This window comes from Delphinus delphis, chromosome 7 (genome assembly GCF_949987515.2).
Source record: "Delphinus delphis chromosome 7, mDelDel1.2, whole genome shotgun sequence".
In the NCBI taxonomy this organism is placed as follows: Eukaryota; Metazoa; Chordata; class Mammalia; order Artiodactyla; family Delphinidae; genus Delphinus; species Delphinus delphis.
The window spans coordinates 29581556-29595825 of NC_082689.1; the positions used below are offsets into that span (position 1 = coordinate 29581556).

Here is a 14270-nt window from a genome sequence, read left to right on the forward strand (position 1 = left end):
GTCCTCGTTCCACTTCAATTTCTTCCTTTGAGCAACAGAAATAATAATACCCACCTCAGAGAATTGTTGTGAAGATTGAGAGGGAGAATGTTCCCGACATCTTCCTTTCCCCATCTGTCATCTGCCCTTCATGGGTACCAAGGTCCCTTGGACTAAACAGTCACTCTAACAGCCCACCCAGTCTGATCATTCAATTTCTCTGCCCATGAGCCTAGTGCTGCCATGGAACTGGAGAGCTCTTGATACCGTTCACTTACATAAGATACTGTATGTATAACCAAAACAACGATCATTTCTTTATTGGCTGGAGTCTCTAACGTTATCTCAAACATTTGTAAATTTTAATCAATTTCTCCTAAATTTATTTTAAATTTAAAAATAATAGCCTTGTATAAGAGGCCAGAGGATTTTAGTGAGATAGACAACAAAACAATGAAGTGTGCAATGAACAGTTCTATGATTAAGTATATTTATACTACAGGATGTCCATGTGCTATTGACCATACCTTAGAGTACTGTGGTTTCCCATTTTCATAGTGAATCTCCACATAATCAGAAGACAGCAAACCACTACAAAGGAAAGAAAATACAGTGATTTCCACATCTAAGACACTTGGAGGTTTAAAAATAACCAGCTCAATAAATGGATGTGAGAGCCTTGTACACCGCAAAGCACTCCAGTCCGCAGTAAGGACAGAACAGGTTATCATCAAGAGTCTCAAATGTTATCCAGCAACAAAGCATTCCTCCGTCTGTTAAAAAAGATGAAATACAAATAATTTAAAGATGAACTCCTTTTATACACACATTCATCATTTGATTGATATGTTAATATGGAACAAACAAAAAGGCAGGTAACAGGAGAAGACAGGCTCTATATAAATCCCACAGTTACGCTCTAAACAGTTGGAATCTCAAAACAATCGTTGAGGAAGAGTACAGAGAAAAGACCAGATAGAAAATATTTTAGGCTTTTCAAGCCACAGGGTCTTTATAACAACTACTCAACTCTGCTGTATTATCACCTAAGTAGCCACAGGCAGTATGGTTGTGTTCCAACAACACCTCATTTAGGGACACTGAAATCTGAATTTCACATAATTTTCACCAGTCAGGAAATTTTTCTTCTTTAATTTTTTTCAACCATCTGAAAGTGTAAAAACCTTTCTTAGCTTGAGGTCTGTACAAAAACAGGAATGCTGGATTTGGCCCACGGGCCATAGTTTGCTAACTCCTGGAATAAAGACTAACAGTTAAGAATATAGACTGTGAAGTCGGAGTGGGGTTTAAAACCTAGCCCAGTTCCTTGTTAGTAGTGTGACCATGGGCAAGTTACCCAACTCAGCCTTTACGTGAGTCACATGGAGACAACAAAGAGTCTGAATCTCATACACACCAAGAGGATTAAATGAAAGCATCCACATGAGAACTCAGCGCTGAGGATGTGCCCAGTAACGGGCACTGCGGCCGTCACTATTTTTAACTCAGCTTCTCCCAACCCATTTCTCCCTATACAATGTGGGAAATAAGAATATGTGCCTCCGAGGCAGCTCTGGATTGTTAGGGCATCTGGGTTCCTGTTTGGGCTCTGCCACTAGAAATAACGATTATAAGAGATCACTCACATGGGCTGAACACTTACTACATCCCAGCCACTGTTCTAAGGACTATAAAGGTAGAACCCATTTAACCCTAATGGTAACTGAAGAACAACAGTAGGTTCTACGATGAGCTGGATGTGATGTGTGCCCTGCATTTAGGCCTAGATTTCCTCTTCTGCAAAAAGGTTGGAGCAGACGATGCCTCAGGTCCCTCTTGCTCTGACATTCTATTTTGTATAATTCTGTCGAGTAGTAGGTTTTCTTATTAGGAAAACTTGACACTGCTTCTTTAACAGAAGGATGGAGGACCCAATGATTTCACATCATTTTGAGAACTGCACCTGATGTGGTTCTAAAATGACCCAGTGCGGAGGGCTGGAGGAGGCTTGGACCCAGTCAACAGAATAACTGGGAGCCACGTGTGTGCCTGGTCCAGCCTGTTTCCTGTGTGAGCAGAAGGACAACCTTTACAACATGGAAATAAAGCAGGTGCTTGTACCTTGGACAGGTTTTCCTACTGAAATGACTAATCAAACGTGTGTCTACTGATGATTCTACATTTGAAACTAATTATGGTACGTCTACTCATTCCCTTTTCAAAATCTCAATAATCGTAAAAATAATGAGAGTTCTTAGCTCTCTATACTTGAGAACACCTGAGAAGATACAGAAAATTCTTTCAGCTCTAGTTAATGAAGTCAGCACTGCGAATGTACATAAACAGGGTTGTTGTTGGCAGCATTTCTCTGAGGAATCTTTCCGCAACACCAAGAGGCACAGAGGTAGCACTAACTGTATTTTAATTACCTCTCTCTACAGGTCATTCATTATTTTCAAAATTCTCAACCACACCATCACTGGAGCATGTCTAACAGTTGAAAACAAGGTATTTTAGACCCCTACTTTTGTTTGTAATTACAAAAGCAGATAAAAATATTCTAACCATTAACTACCAAACGGATAAAGGTCACTTAAATTATCGTATTTCTATCTTTTCAAGGGCCTTTTCCCCACCATGGACGTACCTATTTCTAATATCTCCCGCATTTGAGAAGCTTTTTTTTTTAACTTATTTATTTTATTTTATTTATTTTTGGCTGTGTTGGGTCTTCATTGCTGCACGCGGGCTTTCTCTAGTTGCGGTGAGCGGGGCCTAATCTTCGTTGCGGTGCGCAGGCTTCTCATTGCAGTGGTTTCTCTTGTTGCGGAGCACGGGCTCTAGGCACCTGGGCTTCAGTAGTTGTGGTGCGCGGGCTTCAGTAGTTGTGGCTCGCGGGCTCTAGAGCACAGGCTCAGTAGTTGTGGCGCACGGGCTTAGTTGCTCCGCGGTATGTGGGATCTTCCCGGACCAGGGCTCGAACCCGTGTTCCCTGCATTGGCAGGCGGATTCTTAACCACTGCGCCACCAGGGAAGCCCTGAGAATCTTAAAGAAGAAAAATAGCTACTTTTCTAGGACAGACAGAGATAGACATAAGACCATATCCTCCCTTTCACAGAGACACTCTACTCTCCCACCTCCTATAAATAGCACCGCATCCCCATTTGCACAATCCTTCCCTCCTGTCTGACCATTCTTCCCTTAAAACTGTTTCTTTCACTTATCACAGTGTCCCCAGCACCTGGCATAACGCCTAGTGCATAGCAGATGCTTAATCAACATTTGCTGAGTGAGCAAACATCTACCAACATCCACTATACGCCAGGCCCATACCATGTGCTGGGAAGTGGGGATGAAGAATGCAACTCTCTGAAACTGAAACTAAGCAAATCAGTACAAATGTATGAGATTCACCATCTCATTCTAGAATATTATTTGTAATCTTCCTGAAAGTGAATTAATGTCAACTGAAATGTAATCTAATTACAAAAGTCTTAATGTAATTTTGAAATGAGACTTTTCAGTGAGGGGCAAGTAACACTAGAAAGGAAGAACTGAATAGCTAATCGTGTGGTGGTGTGTCTCCAGCTCCCCCCTGCAGAAAAGGAACAGGTCATCTGTATCTCTGTAGGCCTGAAGATGAGTTGTCTGGCAATCTCCGCCTGCAGATGTTCTCCAAGGCCCTTCCTCCACGTCTGCTCTCTGTAGTTTCCCTAGTAGAACTTCCTGTTGAAAATACAATGTTCTAACATGCCAATACTGATCTATTTAGCAATTATGGTCCTGAGTATAAATAGTCATTGTACTTTCTTGATCGGCCAGTTGGGTGTTTGGTTCTGAGTTGTCTGATGACTTGGGAGGACTGATGAAAAGGAATTTCTGAACACTCTAAGTTCTGAAATAAACATCCTTTTTCTAGTCATTTAAGTTACAGAAAAGCTATACACGCCAGCTACTACAGTCCGTCTCATGCAGGTTATCTGGTGACAGAGAGGTGGCCTTGGGAGGTAAGGAGATAAATGTAGGATGGAAGTTCAAAGCAAGGTGAAAGAGAGTGGAAGAATTGGAATAAGAAAATTCTCTTTTGATTATCGTTACGGAACCTTCTTGCTCACCGCCTTCCTGGTGAATCTGCATCACAAAGGTAGTGAAAAGAACTTGAACTAGACAATGTGATTTTACTCAGCAAACGAAGAACAAGTATAAGCACCTTAATGATGCTGAACTCCAAGAGCAGGAGAATGGCAAGACTATTAAGACATGGCAAATGAGCCAAGAGTCAGATCAATGAAGGGGACTGTGGCAGAAATAATGCTGAGTGTCCACCAAATCCCATTTCATCTTCCCCTTCCTAGAACAGTAAGACTATATTTCACAGCTTTCAGAGCAGTTAGGTTGGGGTCAAGAGATTGAATTTTGGCTCATGAGATATGGGGGGAAGTAATATCTATTCTTCCGGTTTGACCATTAAAATCCATGCTTGATTATCCAAGCTCTCTCTTCCCTGGAACCCTGGCAGTCACATGCCCTGGAAGCCACATGCCCTAGATGGCATAGCTACAAGGTGAATGCAGCCTAGGTTCCTACATCTTGACTGGAGAAGAGCTTCCTAGGAAAGCCACTCAAATGGCATTAGACCATAATGTGGGTAAGAGACAAAATATTACAGTGTTAATTCTCAGATTTCATCTTTACTATTAAAACATGGTCTAAATGTTTCTAATTCCAGCATCTATCACAAAAAAAGTTTTAGAAATTTATGTTCAAAGAATTTCAGAATCATCAGCAAATATACAAAGAGGACTTCTATAAGATCTAGGCATTGGAAAATCACACAAAGAGAGAAGTTTTGCCTATACAAATATTTGTTGTAGTCCTTGAGTTTGAGATTTATGTGTCTAGTGGAAGAAGGTACATGAATAGTCAGGTGGTCAAAACTCCAAAAGTTTATAGCTTACATTCCACCAAGGAGGCTCATTATGGAAAAGCCAAGGATCTGAGTAATTGGAAAAGTAACTTATCAAGAATCCCTAGTGCCTGGAAAAGTCATTAACCAAGAAGAGTGAATGACTTCTAGTTTTTTGGACGATAACTTGAATCCCTTACTTTAAAGAAAGAACTATATTCCTTCTTTTGGACAATCCTGGTCATGGCAGTCTGTGAGTGGGTTAATCAAGCAAATTAAATTGTTCAGAATGAGATGACATAGAGAACAGGGCCTTGGGCTCTAAGGAAGACTACTAGGAATGGCAAACATTGGACCACAAGATGTGGTCATCTGCCCTCTTACCAATTTCTGTTGATTAAAGAGTCCAAGGATCTGGCTTGGTAACACATTCATTCATTTAGTGACAGAAAATGCTGAGCACTATGGAGATTCTCAACTTCATGGGAAAGCAAGGATGACAGCGTTGGACCACGCCTGCCCCCTCTTCCCACTAGAAGCTTCACATTTTTCCTTTTATACACATAACTATTTTAATTCATTAAATAATTACTCTAAGTTGTAATGAGGAGAGACACAGAATTTAAACCAGTACATTCATACAAGCAGAAGCTTGTAACTTTACTATTATCCTACTGTCCTTACATTGCTTTCCTCTTTTTTTTTTTTTTTTTTCCTTTGCGGCACACGGGCCCCCCACTGCCGCGGCCTCCCCCGCCGTGGAGCACAGGCTCCGGACGCGCAGGCTCAGCGGCCATGGCCCACGGGCCCAGCCGCTCTGCGGCATGTGGGATCCTCCCGGACCGGGGCACGAACCCGTGTCCCCCGTATCGGAATGCAGACTCCCAACCACTGCGCCACCAGGGAAGCCCTTCTTTCCTTTTTGAACACAACAGACTTAAAAAGTAAGATGATTCTTCAACCACCACTTCTCTCAAGTCTTAAGAAAAAGTTAGACTCATCCCACCTAAAATAATTTGTATGCCAAAAGTTATTTCAGCTAGGAAATATACACTCCTTTGAGTGTAGACAATAAAATAAGAGTTTTAAAGCTGTGTTCAAAGATTGTAGACATGGAGAGGTTGAGATTTAAGAGAGTAGAAATGATACATTAAGTGGGTGAAAGTAATTATAGGTTGAATTGAGTCTTGGTGTTAAGTCAAACAAAGATGGCATGGTAGGCAAGGGCTGGGGAATGTGGGCATATTTCATAGGAACAGAGCTGGAGGTGGAGACTACTCCTAGCACAGGCAGCTTGTAGAGATGTACGCTTCTTTGAGGGTCACGACAGGAATTTAATGAGCTCCTAAACCACATAAGAGGTTGCAGTACTTCAATGTGTAGGGACTCATAAGTGATGGCCCATGCACCATAATACAGTGAAGAACACTCAAATATATTAAGAATAGGAAACATAGGCAGGGCTGCAAGTTAATAGATAGGGCAGTAGAGAGAAGAGGAATTAGGGGAGAAATAAGGGATGAACTTGAGGTGATGTAAAAGCTGAGGACCCCCACGTGATCAGCCGATAAGAGGAGCCAAGTATGAGTTCCTCTCTGAGGAAGTAGCATCAATAGAGACATTTTTACTTACACAAAAATAAAAGATGTCTAATTTCTCCTCCCCAGCTTTTAAGCCATACCACTTGAAATGGCTTAACACATTCCTAGCATGGCTGCCAGCATCTCTATAAGTATACCAGTAATTTTGAGATTCCTCTATGATAGAATTGTAGTTACTTTCACACAAATGGGTAACTTTACCCCCGTATGTCATGAAACAAAAACAATTTTAAACACAGGGAAAACTGGATCCACATAAAGATAGCATATCTTTTGAACACAGTTATGCAGAACTGAAATGCTTTGGTGCACCATTTTCAAAGCTAATAATGAATATTGTAGCTTGTTGAATATTGTTAATATAGGTTCTTTTCTGATCTGCCCAATATTTATTTATACTATTATCAAACCAGGCTTTACATGCAGTAAAATCGTAGAGAAATAGATATGGATCTATTATCAGCCTTGCCTTCTGGTAACTTTGTCTCGAAGAAAAAAACTCTCCTCCAAGTCTAGTTTTTGCCATCTCCCAGGACAAGAGCTCCCTACTTCTTTCATTTTTCAGTCTATAGAGAAAAAGTGTACATTTGTTTATACAGTGTCCATCCTTCCCAGGTATACATGAAATAGTCAAAAGTGTAAAAAGGAAATGAATGGGAAAACTACCAGAAATAATAAGAATTAAGTAAGATAGCCAGTTATAAGATATATATGCAAAAGCAAAATACATTTCTATGTGCACAAGCAAAAATAACCTAGAAATAATCCAGGGGAAAAGTTTCTACTAACAATGACAACAGTGGCAACAAATGTTATATACGTAATTATGCATGCACACATATATGTATAGATGTACATGTACTCTGTAGCATTAATGTAATTCCAAACAAAATTCCAGAAAGCTTGTTTAACTTGATGAAATTATTCTAAAGTTCATCTTAAAGAATAAATGTTTATGACAACCCAAACATGTTTTTCAAAAGAGGAGTAACAATAGGACCTCATATTACTACTACAGTAAATGAAATACAGAGCACTGGCCTGATTAGATGGACAACCTAAAGGACAGAACAGAAAGTCCAGAGATTCAAGGTCATAAAAAATGTAATATATGGAAATAATGACATTTTAAATTGGTAAAGAAGAGAATAAATAGGTTTGGGACAAGTGACTAAACATTTTGGGAAAGTTAGATCCCTACATCAGATCTTACACCAAATAATAATATATGCTTTAAAGGAATGTATATTTTAAAATAAACTTACTATAAAAATATAGTTGAATGTTAGGAAGCAGAGACCATTTTGTGCATGATCTTAAACCCAGAAATAATTTTTAATAATCGGTAAGACTATGTAAGTTTTTTTAATTTCCATAAGTTAAATTTTAAAATACCATAAACAATTGCAAGGCAAACTGAGAAAAAACAAGTATATGAAAAACAAAGGGCTGCTATTTTTTGACATAAGGAGACAAAAACAAATAAAAACAAACAACCCAACAGAACGTAGGCAAAGAACATGGGCAGATGATTCACAAAATATTATGTACAAAATGCAATTCACAGAAAAAAGAAAACAGAAATACTAACGGTGATCAATCATACACAAATCTACAATTGTATTAGTAGTAAAACACCTGTAAATTAAAATAGCCATACGAGACCATTTTCCCCCATCAGTTCAGAAAATAAAAAATGAGTAATAGTAGCTAGATCTGGCAAGAGTGTAGAAAAATTGGCACTTTACACATTACTGTGGGGAAAATGAATTAATATGTCTTTCTACGGGACAATTTACCAATAGCCATCAATCCCTGAAAGCATGTTCACCTTAAATCCATAAGTTTTTATAATCTTATAAGAGCTACTTATAAAGGTTTCCTGAGGAAATAGCTAGACAAGAGCAAATAAACACACACACACACACACACACACACACAGCTATCTCGGCAGGTGATGTAGATGCGAGTAGGTTTAAATGTGCTTTTACATTACAGACGCTTGGAAACATGGGAAAGATGTTCACATCATTCATTGAAAAAAGCTAATGAGAGAATGTTATGATGTTGTCTGGTAACTTTTTTAAAGTATGTTTATACGTGTATATTCACATATAGAAAAAAAATCTGCAGAGATATACACACAAATATAACAGTAGGCTATCGTTTCCTGTAGAACTTTCAAAGGTTTTTATTTTCTTTCTTTGTTTACCCATAATTCCTAAAGTTTTTACAATGAACATACTTTTGCCTTTGAAAATGAGGAACCACAATACAAGCTATATTTTTTTCAAGGAAGAGAAACATAGCTCTTTAGGAAGGGGATGAATTAATTAACTAATTAATTAATGACTAATTTCAGGCCCAGGAAAAGAGTCACAGGCATTGACAACCACCACTAACCTCGCTGGGTGCAGTGGTCAGGCCCGGCTGCCTCCGTCCCCTTACATGGAGGCTGGGGTGAGGACAGAAAAAGAAACAAAATGCAATCCCCACCCTCAAGGTGACTATAATCTCACAGCTAAAATAAGACAGGACAGCATGTACCCTAATAACATAAATAGTAAACCATCAAGCTGCCCCAAAGGGAAAATTAATTTCAACTAAGATGATCAGGAAAGCAGGGCCAGGGCAGGTTCAGGACAGAGTATAGACAGGGAAATACAGGAAGGAAAGAGCAGGTCACATAGACAGGAACCAGGATGTGCAGCCAGGGAGGATATTCAGGGTATGGATAGAAGTCCAGTGGCCAGGGCATAAGTCACGGGTGGATGGTGTTTAAAAGGCAGGATTGGGACCAGGCAGTACACAGATTTAAGCAGAGGAGTTGGAACTTCTGAAGGAAAGGGCACTCTAGGACCAGGAACTCACACTTGGAAGAGCTCAGAGTAAGCACTGCGTTTGTGTCTTCAGAAGCTGCAAAGTCTTTAGGGCCTGAGAAGGACTTAACACAGATACTGGCTCTTTTACTGGGTCAATTAGAGCCATCTGCAAAGTAATTAATGTTAGCAGCAGGAGAGAACGGCATGAGACCAGCAAAGACACTAAGAAAAGGCCTTTCCACATGTGAAAACCTGTAGATTTAACTTTCCTTCACTCATTCAATTAATGGCTGAAGACTGGATGAGAAGCAAAAAAAAACAAAAAACAAAAAAATAGATGAAGGTTAGATAAAGAAATGATTTTTAACAAAAAGTAAAGATTATTTCATTTTTATTTAAAATTTCCATTTCTTTTTTATTTGTATTAATGCAGTTAGTTTTATTTTTTTAATTTCTATACAATTTTTAAAGGTTACTTTCCACTTACAGTTATTAAAAATATGGGCTATATTCCCCAGGTTGTACAACACATCCTTGAGACTATCTTACACCCAACAATGTGTACCTCCCACTCCCCGGCCCCTATGTTGACCTCCCTTCCTACTGGTAACTACTAGTTTGTTCTCTGTATCTGTGAGCCTGCCTCTTTTGGGCTATAGTTTGTTGTATTTTTTAGCTTCCACATATAAGTGATACCATGCAGTATTTGTCTTTGTCTGACTTACTTCGTTAGCATAATGCCCTCCAAGTCCGTCCATGTTGCTGCAAATGGCAAAATTTCTTTAAATGTTTTTACTGTGAATTATAGATATTTGTCCTAAAATTTAGTTATGCAAATACTAGCGTGAACAGCGATTTTATGCTGTTTTAGTAAAGAGTAAGATTTTTGTAGAACAATTACAGCTGTCTTTTGTGTGCTCTCCTCCTCCTTTTTACCCTACCAAGGAGGAGCCTAACCATTTCTTTCTCTTGTGTTGACACAGTCTGAGCATGTACGGTATCTGCTGGCTGACCTGAGACCCAAGGCCTCCACAGAACCCGCACGGCCCTATAAAGGAAAAGGCATTTGACGTTGTCATTTCTCTGTACTGATCAGAAAACAACATTCTGTGCAATCATGGGATCCTTCATACATAGAACACAGGGACCTTTAGAGATGATAACCGTGGTCCTTCTAAATACTAGATATGTTTATGAAATTATCAGAATATAGCAATTAGAAACACAGTTCTGCAGTAATATCAAACCAGTAAGCAGCTAAGACCACCACATAGCAAGAAGAAGAGGAGGAAGGAAAAGGAGAACTTCTTTGCGGTTTCTTCAAGACACTACAAAATTACTCTTATACAAAGTGACACCTATTTTTTAAATTAGCACTTTAGAAAAATGATCTTCAAACTTCTGAGCATATTTCATGGCACTGAGAAATTATTCACTGGGTCTTTAATCATTTAAAAAATAAAAGTCATGATGTCCCTAATTTCTCTAACCAAAGAGATTTTTTCATTCTTCCAAGTTATGTACCATTTCAAAATAATGACAACAGACCTCTGAAAATTATAGAATTTATTGGAAAAGGTACCATTAATTTGTAGCTTCTTTGGAAAGGGGATTTCTTCCAACTAGCATGGACTTTCCGATTCAGTATAGGTCATTCGAGTGTTAACTAGGCCTTTTTCACTCTGCTCACTGTTATACCCTCAGTCAAGGAAGAATGCCTGAACTAAACAGGCACCCAGGAGCGATTTGTTGGTTGAATTAATGAGCAAATAATTAATGAATGAACAGGTAACAGAAATTAGGAGATCCACCTCCTAACCTGACTCTTGCTGTCTCTGAGTCCTTCGAGAAGTCCCTAACATTGTGGAACAAGTTTTCTCCCTTACAAAAACCAAGATTGTTGGATTATAGGATCTCTAAGGAAACTTCCAAGTCTAAAATAGTGAATGCATGACTGCCATCATCTCCTACCCTAAAAGTATAGCTGTGCTAAACTGGGACTTGGGATTGTTAACACACACATCTCGTCCATAATATTTGGTACCTGCTTTATCAAATAATCAACTGTCTGTATATTGGGATGACTTCAGGCCAACGTTTCCAGAATGGTGCTAAAAAAATGGTTGCATTCATGTTCCATTTATACTGCAAAGAGCTGCTTTATAATTTTTTTTTCTAATTCTACATATTTCTATGTACCTCAACCAAAAAAGAACACCTCAATTTCCAAGAAGGAAGGTGATAAACTCTTCCTACAGATTAGATTAATAAAGAACAAAAAACTTTTACATAGAAATTAAACTGAGCCATGATCAAGATCTGCTAAAGCTACATTGTATAAACACCAACCTATTTAAGGGGTGTGTTGAAAATCAGACCACACAATTACAGTACTGTTACTTGACTGAAACTAAAAATAAGTCAAAAACTTAAAATCAACTATCATGCTTTATCATAAAGATATTGCAAACCAAAGAAAACAGGGAAAAATAAGAACTTATCCTGTGTAAGTTGCTTATGATAAGCAAATCTGATGACACCTGATGTCATTTTGAAAGACATGTATACAACAGTGACTACAGCTGTGTAATTTACTCTATTCCAGTTTTATTCTATCGTCTGGACATTTTGCATAATACTAAAACTGAGTTTTTATCTTTCAAAAGCTACCCAGATCATTAGTTATTTGCACTTGATTCTCTCTTAAAATTCATTTTAAATAATGTAAAGACAGACACCTTCCTTCTATTTTAAGAAATATAATGTGCCAGTAATAAAATCAAGTCAGTGGTGGCAGAAAAAAGCAGAACAACAAACCTATAAATCAGAGTTTTAAGACAATTTCTGTAAATGGGCCTTTCCTCCAGCCAGACAACTTTCATTAAATTGCCTTAAAATTTTAATTCCAAGTAGATAATCTTACCCACCGTCACCATTAAAGTGCCTCTCAATGTTTGGAGGAAAAGCAAAACCTTTATAAGATTCTAGAAGCAGCCAAATCTCAGAGAGACTGACACAGAAAAAAGGAGAAACTATTCTATTTAGGTTCTTTCAGAGAAACTATTTTTAGTTTAATCCTAAAACCAGACATTTTTAGAACCCTGGTGGAAAGTCTAACAATTAACTGTGTGATCCATAGTGGTAAATTCACTGCGTATCAATAGTATATTCAAGGATCATGAGTACTTAGGGTTGGGGATGATGATGGGGAAGAAGAAAGATCCTAAGTGAACTGATTCACATCCAAGAAAGCCGTACCAAGGTTGGTAATTCACGACAGGGATAGAAAATGGAGTGGACTACCTTCAGAGAAAAATCCAGAAGCTAATAGTCTGGTAGAGTTAAAACTCTGGGCCAAGAGCATATTCAGGAGTTGAAATGCATATAGAGTCTAGAGATCACACCAGCATGTAAACAACAGATAAGTAAATGAGATTCTCCAAACTACCATCCCACAGACATGGCAGGTACCATGCTGTATCCATAGCTCTTGGTATTGCCACCTACTCAGAGGAAGTATCTAATCAAGTTCTGTGGCTGATGAGTCCAGGAAACTCAGAAGAAATAAAAGACAAGATGGCACGTCACACTTTAGTCAGAGGAATCCTCAGGAACTCGAGGGTCCTACAAGCAGAGCTCAGCCCCCCCAGGTAGGCAAGGTGAGGCCAGAGACAGTCCGTGGCAGAAGCAACAAGAAAACTGAGACTCAGACTACTTTCTCTCTCTCTCTTTTTTTTGTTTTAATTAATTAATTTATTTATTATTTATTTGGCTGCATTGGGTCTTCGTTGCTGTGCACCGGCTTTCTCTAGTCTCAGTGAGCAGGAGCTACTCTTCGTTGCGGTGTGCGAATTTATTGCAGTGGCTTCTCTTGTTGTGGAGCGCAGGCTACAGTAGTTGTGGCACACGGGCTCAGTAGTTGTGGCTCACAGGCTCTAGAGCGCAGACTCAGTAATTGGTGGCACATGGGCTTAGTTGCTCCGCAGCATGTGGGATCTTGCCGGACCAGGGCTCGAACCTGCGTCCCCTGCATTGGCAGGCAGATTCTTAACCACTGCGCCACCAGGGAAGTCCATGTCTCTATTTTTTACAGCTAAGTATCCATGAAGTCAAAAGCCAATCCCAGGGATGGGATGGAGGAAATGTTTTGGTGAAGGGACACACAGAGAGCTTCTAAGATACTAGCCATGTTCTATTTCAACCCGGATGGTGGGCATTATACAAATAGTCATTTTATTATTCTTCTTTAAACTGTAAAAATATATTTCCACTCCTTTATGTGTACATTTTATAACTTTAGTAAAATAAAGAAAAAGGAATCCAAAATATCTGCAAGTAATAAAAACAGAAGAGCCTAGTCCAATTCTGACATTGACAAATTTGAGTACGAGACAACTTGAGCCAGAAATGGACCAAGGAAAAGGCACCTGGAATTAGAAAGTTATCACTACTAAGACCAGAGGGGAAAAAGACTTTAAAGAACAAGTGGGAGGTGAAAAGCACAGAGAGAACAAAAGGCAACTTTCTTCTTCTCTAAAAATAGCAGGCTTATTAGGCCACTTTTAGAGCCAGTGCTCACATGGGAGTCCATTTCTATTAAAAGAATAAAACTTAGAAAGGGAAAAGAAGTTCCTGGAGGATACCAAAGTATGGAAAAGAAAAGTTCAGAAATGTAACAAAATGTAATAGACCAGACAGAATTTGAACTATATATGACTTTATTATCAAAATATTTAACTCTCAGACTAAAGAGGTAAAGGAACAGAAAATGAGAGGGTGAGGCAAAGAAAATCCTTCCACGCACTGATTTTCTGCTGAACTACACTTAAAAAGTAAAGAGTGTGTGTGGTATAAGGTTAAGTAAACCTCATAGAGCGCACTGCCATGGCACATGACTGCTTTCCAAATAAAGTGGCAAAAGATACCATCCTATACCCTTCACTGAAATACTCAAACTTAAA

At 38.9% G+C, this 14270-nt stretch overlaps 1 protein-coding gene across 2 annotated transcripts in view; it reads right to left on the minus strand.

Annotated features, from left to right (window-relative positions):
• The window catches only part of ADAM23 (ADAM metallopeptidase domain 23), a 163687-nt gene that overhangs the window by 76631 nt on the left and 72786 nt on the right, over nt 1–14270 (minus strand). For both annotated transcript variants that reach the window (XM_060016230.1, XM_060016229.1), the window contains exon 3: nt 507–570. In XM_060016230.1, the coding sequence (XP_059872213.1) occupies nt 507–570 (64 nt within the window). The remainder of the gene's footprint in view (nt 1–506; nt 571–14270) is intronic.